The 12222-nt window shown below is 43.4% G+C and overlaps 2 protein-coding genes across 3 annotated transcripts; one reads left to right on the plus strand and one right to left on the minus strand.

The window, feature by feature from the left end:
- Positions 1-657: 657 nt before the first annotated feature.
- LOC139373174 (motile sperm domain-containing protein 2-like) lies at positions 658-9450 on the minus strand. Of its 2 annotated transcripts, XM_071113341.1 has the most exons (16): positions 9328-9450; positions 8945-9030; positions 8799-8856; positions 6016-6171; positions 5592-5678; positions 5110-5264; positions 4467-4527; positions 4102-4140; positions 3882-4006; positions 3297-3452; positions 3059-3156; positions 2773-2866; positions 2587-2683; positions 2296-2425; positions 2065-2167; positions 658-1723 (listed from the first exon to the last, which is right to left on the minus strand). In XM_071113341.1, exons 2-16 carry the CDS (start codon positions 8975-8977, stop codon positions 1571-1573), a joined length of 1545 nt encoding a protein of 514 aa, XP_070969442.1. In that variant the 5' UTR covers positions 8978-9030; positions 9328-9450; the 3' UTR covers positions 658-1570. The 2 variants fall into 2 exon arrangements, with proteins under 2 accessions (XP_070969442.1, XP_070969441.1); XM_071113340.1 differs by lacking the exon at positions 9328-9450 and having other exon boundaries at positions 8945-9052.
- Positions 9451-9526: 76 nt separating this feature from the next.
- On the plus strand, positions 9527-11734 carry LOC139373175 (gem-associated protein 8-like). Its single transcript, XM_071113342.1, has 4 exons — positions 9527-9628; positions 9905-9955; positions 10130-10499; positions 10713-11734. Exons 2-4 carry the CDS (start codon positions 9953-9955, stop codon positions 10970-10972), a joined length of 633 nt encoding a protein of 210 aa, XP_070969443.1. The 5' UTR covers positions 9527-9628; positions 9905-9952; the 3' UTR covers positions 10973-11734.
- Positions 11735-12222: the final 488 nt, after the last annotated feature.

The raw sequence follows: 12222 nt of genomic DNA on the forward strand, positions 1-12222 counted from the left end.
GCAATACGATCACCACTTAACAATCACACATACTTTATCTAATGTGCCAGTTGCTGTACATCTCTACATCTATTATTGGAAGGCCGTACCTCAGCATCAAAGAGGGAGTCAAATAGTGAATCACACTCAATTAGTGTAATAACAGTCAAGATAATTACACAAGAAAACTACCAGGGAGAGAAGAAAAAAAAACACCTAGTGATCACATCTGTCGCACGGAATGCGTGTCAGCCATTAAATTGTCTATCTCTGTCTGAGGTGTATCACCTAGCCGCCATGTCCCCAGCTAATCAGTGGAGGTGTTGGGAGGAGAACGTTTGTTTCTCTCTCCATCTACACCTCCCTCCAGAACGCCTGTCACATCAGCGGAGGGGAAAGGTCACCCCAGCGCCATCTGCTCAAAGCGGGGCTCCTCTGCCAAAAGAAGCCAACCACACACTATGCAGTAGAGTAGACCAATTAAAAACAACGTTGCCTATTTCGTTCAGAAAAATGTATGAATGTGTCTCTCCCAATTCCTTGTAAGTGAGTTGGATGTGGAGTGCATAGTGACAGACAGGTGTTTTAAAAAAACAACAACCGTTGATTACTTCCGTAAATATCTCAGAATGTGCTTCAGAGCACAATTATTTTGCATTGGTGTCAAAGGGAGAGAGGTGAGTGAGTGTCATCTTTTAATCAAATCAATAAATGTGTTTATATCAGAGTGTATGTTGGTGTTTGGCTGCTTCTGCAGAGGAATCAAGGGAAAATGCTACAGGACTTTTACAACGTAACAACTAATGTAAATTACACTGTATAAACACCAAGACGACACATTGGCTATAAAACTCTATTTGTGGTCTTCCATTCATATAAACCCATAGTAAATAGTTGTAGTTAGACATAATTCAGAAGATAGGTTAAAAAGGTCCAATGCAGCTGTTTTTATCTCAATATCAAATCATTTTCTGGGTAAAAATTAAGTACCTTACTGTGATTTTAATTGAAAACATGGTCAAAAAAGAAACAAAAACTTTTTAGGAAAGTGAAATTTCTCAAGCAATAATTTTGCTAGGACTGCCTGGGAATGGTCTGAGTGGGTACGGGAAAACTGAAAACTAGCTGTTATTGGCAGAGAAGTTTGCAACCCTATTTCTTATTGGTCTATTAAATAATTTACCGCCTGTTGAGGTCACCAGGCAGGCCAAAACTCCATACCATCAAAACGGTCATGGCGAGAAAGGCTCCAGCTTTTGTCAAATTAATGTAAAAAGTTGCCAACCTTAACCTAATTCTCCTAACCTGCTACGAAAAGTCAAGTCTGACGTTAACTTGACGAAAGCTAGATCCCTTCGAGCCATCACCCACTCAAACAGGTCTTACACTAAAAGGGCATTATAATTACTTTCATAATTTCACAGTATTATTCCAACCTGATAGTGTAGAAATATAATTATATTCAGTGTCCAAAGGTCATAGAGTGGATTGCGAGCAGTTCCTCATATTTCTGCTCCAATCAGAAATCGACTTTCATCCTGACTCCACTGTGACTGGTCCTTCTGTCTTCTTCCTCCACCGTGGGAAAGTTTCAAAATGGCCACTCCCCAGTGTACTGTATGTAGAGGGCAGAGAAGCCCAAGGCCGTCAGTGCAGTCACCAGTACAGTCAAGAGCTTCTGCCACCACAGGCAGTGGTCCATCTTCTGTTCCAGCCTGGAGCTGCTGGCCATCAACTGAAGGAGCTGGGGGAGGATCAGAGGGCACCAACGGCATCCGGGGCATATTCATTAGGCACCAAATGGAAGAAAACAGACCGAAACATAGTAGGACTACCTGCCCTTGTCCCGTAAGTAATGCCCATTTTTGTCTTCAGTTGCAAAACGTTTAAAAAGACACTTTCCCTTCCATATGGAACACGACCCAGGTGAAGTATCGGACCTTTTTCAGACCACAAACTGACTTCAGATGGACTTGATAGATTGAACATTTAAGCATGCAAAGATAATAGTAAATATGTAATTGTCCTATTGAGACATTTGCATAATAAGTGTGTGTGTGTCTGTCGCCCGAGGTCACAACTCACCGTGGTGTGCATGTCTTGGTAGCTATTGGTCTCCATTTTGTGAGACCGGTCAGTCACAGGGCTGAGTGCCGACTTGATGCCCTCTAGCATTCGACATCGCAGCCTGAAGGTAAAGAAAATAGAAGACCATTGGTGAACAGTCCTTACACATTGCCTTTAGTGACAGTCAACAAATCAATACCCATAAAACTGGTTTGAGTTGTGTTCTGTGTGTGTAATAGATGGTGCTACCTGTGCTCCATTATTTTAGCCTTTGGGACACCCTTCCAGAACTGGGCGAGGTCTGTGCTCCCCCCACCGCTACATGGCTCCATCTCAGCAGCCATGATTAAGAAGCGGTCCTGAGGAGAGCACAGGGACCCTGAGAGCCAATCAGAGAGGAGGGAATTCGACCACAAACAATTAAAGGACAGCAACAATTCCACATGGGCTAGTCCTTGACCTTCTCAAAACCTGAATGATGGGTTTATATTACATAGAGACAGAGGAGATGGAAGAATTAGGGCTACGTTTATGTAGTACCTCCATGCAGGGACACAGTGACTTCCATACTCTTGCCCGCCCCACAGCTGCTATTGCTGGGCTTCACCCTGTACTTCTCTGGGGCTGTGGTCCGCACCTGCGGCAAAACACAAACAAGGCTGCTCTCATACAAGTATATTGTAATGATGCAATCACACACTTATAAAGAGCAACATGAGAACTGACCTTGAAGGCCACTTGGTTTTTGGTGACATTATTAAGCATGATCGGACATCTCTTCTCACCCTCTCTGTGGCCAAAGCACAACTCATCATCAGGACTGGAAAGAGAGAGCGAGAGTGTGGGAGCCACATATCATCTCCGTCTAGCAGCACTTAGTGTAAACAGTAGCCTCATAACCTTAAAAGGTAGTGTGAGGTCTGTGGTTGGAAACTATGTGACTCAATACGTTTTGGAAGTGCTTAAACTATACTGTATGTATCAGGGCAAATACAAAGAATCCAAAGCTAACCTGATATAGAGTAAGGTGCCTTTGAAAGTGACGGTTGGCCTACGGGATCCTTTCCATCTGATGGAGCCATCATTGTCCCCATCCTGGGCCAAGTATACCTGCCTCAGACAAAGTCAGAGAAATCAAGGATACTATTGTTACTGTTGTTGATATCATTCAATGCACTTATGAGATTTGAGAGTGTAACAAAGTTCAGTATTAAAACCAAGGGGTGTCGTAAGGGGGAATGAAGGACAACATTTCTGCTTCTGAGTATAGGAGAGCTCGGCTCCAGGGTGTCCTTGGCCTCCAGGTCATCATCCTTTGACTCAGTGTCATCCTCTTGTCCAGTCTCTGATATGGGGTTCTGGAAGACGTCATCAGGCAACGGTGGGTAACTGAATTTGAATGGGTCCTGGGAGAAAATGAGAGAAGAACTCCATAGTAAATGCAATGCATTTGTATTACTCAATTATTTATCCTTGTAGTATAACGTACTGGTGATGAATTCTGGAAAGGTGTGTGTGTGTGTATACAAAAGAGTATTGGTTTATGTACTGTATGCATGATACCAGCAAATGGCGTTGTTTGTATGTATGCGAGTATGTGTGTGTGCAAAGACACAGCAGCTTTAAATTAGAACGTGGATGTATGACTCTTGTATATGTCGGTCATGTGTCTGCCTTGTGCATCATATGCACTGTACCGAAGGCAACATGCATGCATGTTGTCATGTTAGCCAATGGGCATACACAGATGTTTTAACATCTGCATGTGCTTATGTGCTCAGTAGATATTTGGATGCATGGGGGTCATTGTGGCCATTGAGCGGTAAGTTACACACAGTTCCTCCCATGTAGGACGGGAGGTTCTCCCTATCAACATAGTTCTGGATGTCACTCTTGGACACAAACTTCAGCTTGTCGATGGCGTCTTGACTGAGCATGTTCTTCACCATCTTCCATGCCGCTATATACAAAAGATGGGGGGAGTGTAGTTAGTAGTATTGACTGCAACAGTGACATTGAGTGGAAGCATAGCAATTTCTTCTTTAAGTGACTCACCATTCATGATCCATGGCATCTCGTACATGAGCATTTTGGCTGAAATGCAATAGGACACATAAATCATAACATGATTCATTTGACATTCTCTGTAGGCAATAAAGGCATGCAATTGGGTCCACTGAGTCCTTTAACGCTATGGGACCAAAAGCACCAGGTGGAAGCCATAGGCGGCTGGTGGCAGCTTAATTGGGGAGGACAAGCTCATAGTAATGGCTGGAAGGGAATTGATGGAATGGTATCGAACCCATGGCTTCCATGTGTTTGGTACCATTCCATTTACTCGATTCCAGCCATTACTATGAGCCGTCCTCCCCTCAGCAACCTCCTGTGTTGGAAGCACACCAGAAGAAATGGATACTTACAAAGCAATCTAGGGTAATACACTTGGAAGCAATTGATTATATATTTGATCAAATCCATGTCCTATACAAGAGAAAAGAGAAGAGAGAATTCCTATCATTCAAATAAATATTTTCAACAAATAAACCAATATATCTTTCACCCTGGCATGTGAGGAGAAACTTGTTTTGAAAGCACACAGCTGTGCTGCATGTCTCCTGCCATATTTTGAGCCCCAAGCTAAGGCATGACCCAGACTGGGCAACAGAGAATACTTTGTCTCAATGTCTTCCAGACACTGCTTCTGTTTATACCATCTTACGCTCCTAAGAAACCACTTCAGAGAGAAAAATGTTAGAATACAATTAATAGTCAGCATCTAGTATTTCAGAGCTTGCCTTCTACTACACGTTTGTGCTTGTCATGCGCAGTGCACTGTACATAATATGGAAAGGAAATAACAGAACATGCATCAGTGTAGAATAGGTGAGGATAGTTCAGGTTTACCTTAGTGGGTCTTCACAAAGGTAGTTTAAAATCACCCAAAGACAAGCATTAGTTTGTAAAGATCCACTCAGTGACTTGTTAACACAAAATGTTTGGACATTGACACCAAGCTCCACAACACAAATCAGCTAGAGGGGAATGAGAGAGCAGACATCTTACAATGCAGCTTAGACCCGCTTCAGACATGTCAAAGATCACGGTGAGGGGAATCCCTGGTTCCCGCCGGGCGTAGCTCTCCAACCAGAAGGCCACGTACCTTTTCTTCTCCGTCAACATCTTCACATCCTTCACGTGCAGCTTAACCCTGAACCAGACTGGGCAGACAGCATATGGGTAATCCTCAGACGCCTTCAAGGCAGAGACCCAAATAGCTCAAAAAGACAAACTGTAATCACCCATACAAAAATTCCAATCTCAATCCTAACTAGAATTGTGTCTGCACCTAAATCAGGAAACTACAATATGAATAGTGAGATGCATAGAAAAATTATCACAGCACCCCAAAGAAAGGATGAGGCTTTTACAAGAGATAAAATGTTGGTGGCCATAAATGAGGTATTTCAGAAACAACATTTTCACAACAGAACCTTCTTGATTGGCAGTGAGCACATATGTTGAGAAAAATCTAATAAAAAACCTACACAGTTTGTTGCCCTCTTTATCATAGCCATGGAGATAATGCATGCCAGACTCAAATAGAGACTTTTGAACAGAGCTTTCGTTGATGTCTGGAAGAGAAAGGGATATAAAAAAATTAAATGAATCACACCGGACTATCAATGCGGTCTATAATAATAATAATACATAATTCTTATATATTATACTTATATAGCACTATTCATAACATAATGACATTTCAAAGCGGAAAACATCTTATCAACACCATCATGTTCAACTAGTGGAAGTATGTCAGCAATTTGCAGAATGCACAATAATCTGGTATGTGTTCTAGCCAGCTATTCTACTGTTCTTTGTTGAAGCTATATGTTCATTAATACAGCTATACAGTATGGGACAAGGCCACTGGTTCACATCAAGTCCCTGTAAAGGCAAAGGTTAATCCACCATTCAGTTTGAATTCTTTTCTCCACTGAAGACTCTCATCGATCATCTTCAAGGTCTCCTCCACCTCAAAGTGGCGCCACTCCAGATAACCATCAACCAAAACATCATCCTTCCATAACCTGTCCACATCCCTGGAGTCATACTTGTCTGATGAGTCTGTGGGAAAATGGATGTCGCTCAGTACTATTACTCTGTGCATTTGTGTGGTACATTGAATCCAGTTGAGCTGCAGTGCACTGCTTCGGGCTTAAAACGTGTGATAGTTTCAGGTTAAAATACTCGACTTATGATTGGTATGGACAACTATGCAGCATCAAAACAGTGGCATATACTGCACACACACACACACACACACACACACACACACACACACACACACACACACACACACACACACACACACACACACACACACACACACACACACACACACACACACACACACACACACACACACACACACACACACACACACCTCTAGGTTGATATACACTTAAAAAGGTGTAAATGCACATGGATTTCATTGTTCTCAGGAGAAATGTTTGCTGTTGTTGCGCAATCCTACTTTAGTCTACGGTCGTGGCCAAAAGTTTTGAGAATGAAAATGTATATTTGTGTCAAAGTCTGCTGCCTCAGTTTGTATGATGGCAATTTGCATATACTACAGAATGTTATGAAGAGTGATCAGATTAATTGAAATTAATTGCAATGTCTCTCTTTGTCATGCAAATTGACGGAATCCCCCAAAAATATTTCCACTGCATTTCAGCCCTGCCACAAAAGGACCAGCTGACATCAAGTCAGTGATTCTCTCGTTAACACAGGTGTGAGTGTTGACGAGGACAAGGCTGGAGATCCCTCTGTCATGCTGATTGAGTTCGAATAACAGACTGGAAGCTTCAAAAGGAGGGTGGTGCTCAGAATCATTGTTCTTCCTCTGTTATTAATGGTTACTTGCAAGGAAACACGTGCCGTCATCATTGCTTTGCACAAAAAGGGCTTCACAGGCAAGGATATTGCTGCCAGTAAGATTGCACCTAAATCAACCATTTATCGGATCATCAAGAACTTCAATGAGAGCAGTTCAATTACTGTGAAGAAGGCTTCAGGGCGCCCAAGAAAGTCCAGCAAGTGCCAGGACCGTCTCCTAAAGTTGATTCAGCTGCAGGATCGGGGCACTACCAGTACAGAGCTTGCTCAGGAATGGCAGCAGGCAGGTGTGAGTGCATCTGCACACACAGTGAAGCGAAGACTTTGAGGATGGCCTGGTGTCAAGAAGGGCAGCAAAGAAGCCACTTCTCTACAGGAAAAACATCAGGGATAGACTGATATTCTGCAAAAGGTACAGGGATTGGACTGCTGAGAACTGGGGTAAAGTCATTTTCTCTGATGAATCCCCTTTCCGATTGTTTGGGGCATCCGGAAAAAAGCTTGTCCGGAGAAGACAAGGTGAGGGCTACCATCAGTCCTGTGTCATGCCAACAGTAAAGCATCCTGAGACCGTTCATGTGAGGGGTTGCCTCTCAGCCAAGGGAGTGGGCTCACTCACAATTTTGAATAGAACACAGCCATGAATAAAGAATGGTACCAACACATCCTCCGAGAGCAACGTCTCCCAACCATCCAGGAACAGTTTGGTGACAAACAATGCCTCTTCCAGCATGATGGAGCACCTTGCCATAAGGCAAAAGTGATAACTAAGTGGCTTGGGGAACAAACATCGATATTTTGGGTCCATGGCCAGGAAACTCCCCAGACCTTAATCCCATTGAGAATTTGTGGTCAATCCTCGAGGCGGGTGGACAAACAAACAACCCACAAATTCTGGCAAACTCCAAGCATTGATTATGCAAGAATGGGCCACCATCAGTCAGGATGTGGCCCAGAATTTAATTGACAGCATGCCAGGGCAGATTGCAGCATGCCAGGGTGTCCTCGGATGGGGCCACAGTGTCTCCTGACCCCTCCTGTCTCAGCCTCCAGTATTTATGCTGCAGTAGTTTGTGTCGGGGGGCTAGGGTCAGTTTGTTATATCTGGAGTACTTCTCCTGTCCTATTCGGTGTCCTGTGTGAATTTAAGTGTGCTCTCTCTAATTCTCTATTTCTCTCGGAAGACCTGAGCCCTTGGACCATGCCTCAGGACTACCTGACATGATGACTCCTTGCTGTCCCCAGTCCACCTGACTGTGCTGCTGCTCCAGTTTCAACTGTTCTGCCTTATTATTATTATTGGACCATGCTGGTCATTTATGAACATTTGAACATCTTGGCCATGTTCTGTTATAATCTCCACCCGGCACAGCCAGAAGAGGCCACCCCACATAGCCTGGTTCCTCTCTAGGTTTCTTCCTAGGTTTTGGCCTTTCTAGGGAGTGTTTCCTAGCCACCGTGCTTCTACACCTGCATTGCTTGCTGTTTGGGGTTTTAGGCTGGGTTTCTGTACAGCACTTTGAGATATCAGCTGATGTACGAAGGGCTATATAAATAAATTTGATTTGATTTTGATTTGATTGCAGAGGTCTTGAAAAAGAAGGGTCAACACTGCAAATATTGACTCTTTGCATCAACTTCATGTAACTGTCAATAAACGCCTTTGACACGCTTGAAATGCTTGTAATTATACTTCAGTATTCCATAGTAACATCTGACAAATATCTAAAGACACTGAGGCAGCAGACTTTGTGAAAATTAATATTTGTGTCATTCTCAAAACTTTTGGCCACGACTGTACTCTATCCACAAACAGCTGTTCCAGGACAACAAGTAGAAACCAGAGCGCTCACCTTGTGCATATTCGATACGGAATCGTTTTCTTGTTTCCTCTATTTTCTTTAGAATGTCCTGTTTGAGAGGAAAGATTTCAAAATATCGCCAATTCTTCAAATGTTACAACTAGAATGTCAACTTTTACTGTTATTATTAGGCTTACCTGCTCTGATAAAACCGATCTTGCGTCCGTCATGCTCAAAAGACAAACCAAAACCAGTTGGTTCGGATGTGTGCCTGACGCGCTGTCTGGGAGGAAGTAGACCATCATGTTTCAACATTTCAGCTGTTACAGACAAACTGACACTCCAAATGCTTAAAAGCCACAATGTCATTTCGACAGTCTGGCCCTGCCACTTTGATTGGTAAAGGCTAAATGGATGCAATGATTGTACAGTATGAGGTTGAATAGTTTACAACATATTTTGTAGTCAACACTGAACACTCAAACATTCTAATGACAACAAAAACAAACAATTTAATTTGGACTACAGCTGTAGCAGAGCACATGTATGACGCACAAATTGCATATCAAATCTTCGGCACCTGTGTGTGTGTGTGCCACTGCCAATTGACAGGTAAAGTTCTCTAGACCAGTGTTTTACCAAACCTGGTCCTGGGCCCCTCCATGTCTGCACGTTTTGGTTTTTGCCCTTGCGCTACACATCTGATTAATTAACCGACTGGCTCTCTATGTATTAGTTTGAACTACTATCCACTAGGTGGCACCATGTAGTCGTGAACTAAATAGCTTCTTTTTTTCAAAGGCTTCTGGGATATTTTTTTCTCCCTGTTCTTGGTTGCCGTATGCGTTTGTCAGCGTTTGAGTGTACTGCACTAAATGAAGGTAACGAGCTATATACGTTATAACGTATAGTGCATTTATTCACAATGAGTTACCGTCTATAATAATGTTATAGCTATTGACGTTTGAGGACATATCTATTTTATTTCTGGTGTGTCTAACCGCCAGCTGCCTCCATCTTTGTTTTGATGATGTCATTGCTAGCTGCTGATAATTTGCTCGCTATGGCTCCCCTGGAGCGCCTATGCTAGCCAGCTAACGTTAGCTAGTACAAGTTTTGAAATGAAGTGTTTTATGACAATACATTTCCCTTTACAGACTAGACTGTAGCTGCGATCTAAACCACGCTGCAGGAGAAGCACCACCATGGTAAGGTGCCTTTCTAGAATCAAGATGCCACATTGGACTTTTTTGGTTAGCCTAGTTCTGCACTTTTTGGTTAGTTTTGCACGTTAAACATTGATGAAACAATGTATGTTGGTTGGGTGTTATCAATGAATCATGGTGATGACAATCTCATCCATCCTCTGTTGTCCTGGACAGGAGGAGCATTGTAGCATCTACTCCTGGTTTGCCCACCCTGTGTATGGCCACTACTGGCAGCATTACCAGCAGGCTATGAACTGGCACCAGAGACACAGGCAGGCCTACAGAAAGGCCTGGGAGGCTGCCTATGGGCCAGGGTACCCCCAACGCTACGCAGACTGGCATGGGGGAGAGGGTGGAGGGAGGAGAGCAGAGGAGACTGCTAAGGACCATGTGGAAGAGGATTTGGAGGGGGGTGCAGATGACGAGGAGGGGGACGGGGAAAGTGGCTCGGACAGCGAAATCGAATGTGATGTCAGCAACATGGAGATCACAGAGGAGCTGCGCCAGTATTTTGCCCAGACTGAGCGGCACAAGGAGGAGCTCAGTGAGTGTGTGTGTGTCAGTCTCTACATCTAAAAATTCCACAATGAGTGTTAATAACTCTATAATAACCCCCTAACACCACGGTCATATGGTATTTTGATCATATTGCTGTATAAGTACACAACTTAACGCACCATTACAACTACATGTAATGAATTGTGAAGTATTCTGAGGCTGACTTTAAACGCCTTGTGTCTTGTGTTCCTCCCCACAGAGAAGCAGCAGCAGCTGGAGGCAGAGCAGCAGGATACTTACGTGTTGGCCGACCAGGACATGCACAGAATTTCCTGGCACGGCAGGTCGCTGCCCCCCTCTGAGCGGCCGGGCGAGCGCCGAGGCGCTGAGATGAAGAAGCTGTACGGGGAAGACGCGGCAAAGGTCCATGGTATGGAGACGGCCATGCAGCTCACCTTCGACAGAAACTGTGACAAGAAACAGCCCAAATACTGGCCCGTCATCCCTCTAAAACTGTAGCTCCACTACGGACATCCATCTTCTTCCAATGGAGCCCACCAACACAGTTCCAGATGAGACAACCCCCTGAAACACAGAGCTGGGAAACTGGGTCATGTTCAGTAGGGAGGAAACTGATCGAAACGGAGAGGTACTCCCTGCAACCTGATCACTGTGCCTAAACATTCCCCTCTCACCATAAAATTTTAAGTCAACCAACATTTTTTTTTGGGGGGGGGGGGGGGGTTCTGTCATTCTTAGACAGTTATTTCTGTTCTTCTGGTTTCACAATGAAATGATGACAAATTCATAAGAAGAGGACGAGTATACACAATTTGCATAAATGTTTAAGCTCCCCCAGCAAATTGAGTTTAGACTCAAAAGTGAAATATTTTTTTCAGGCTACCTGTTCTGTCAACGAACATGGTTTCATGTCCAGGTAGCTTTCAATCTATGATCCTATTATTGCTGTCAAGGTAGTTTTTTGTATATTTATTTTTTATTTGGGGGGGATTTCTTTCCTATTTCATTCAACCATAAATGAAGAAAGAGATGGTTTTGATTTCATCATCTCCAGATACTGCATAATAGCCTCCGCCCCAATGTTTGTCTGCTTCTTTCTCAACATTCAGATGGGTTGTATCTGTCGCAGCGGCTCAGGTAGAACAATGTGTTGGTTTCTTCCCACGTGTCTGTTTTATATCAAAATCGTTTGTATTTTTTTTAATAGATTGTTGATATAGTTTCTAATAAAGAATGTTTGTGATGAATTGAAACTCTAAATACGTTATCAGATTTGAAATGTCAAATTCTGTTTCAGTGAGGCTAATGATCATTTATGTCCCTGTAAATAGAATTTTGGTACTTTGATTTAATTTGGTCTGAGTCTGTTATATATGAGAATCCAGCCACTCAGTGGATTCCGGCATAGCTGTAGTGAAGGTTTTGGCTTTGATTTTTAAAGCAACTTACTGTCACAGGTAATCAGCTGGTCCAACTGCTAGAAAAGGGGCCAGCACACGGAACCAGACCTCTACTCTAGTGAGTTACATCTACACACGCTTGACATTTACATTGGGGTCATGGTGCAGCAAACCGTTGGTGGCGTTCTGTGTAGGGTAGGAGCTGCAGAGGTCTTGCGTCACCTGGCATTTCACTCTTATCCCACTGGCCATGGAGGCCAAGCCAAGAGGTCACGTGATATTATATAGATCATTTCCTCCCCTACCATAAACACTGATGTTACTTCTCTTGTCCCATTCAAGTTTATT

The sequence above is a fragment of the Oncorhynchus clarkii genome, chromosome 18 (genome assembly GCF_045791955.1).
Source record: "Oncorhynchus clarkii lewisi isolate Uvic-CL-2024 chromosome 18, UVic_Ocla_1.0, whole genome shotgun sequence".
NCBI classification, from domain to species: Eukaryota; Metazoa; Chordata; class Actinopteri; order Salmoniformes; family Salmonidae; genus Oncorhynchus; species Oncorhynchus clarkii.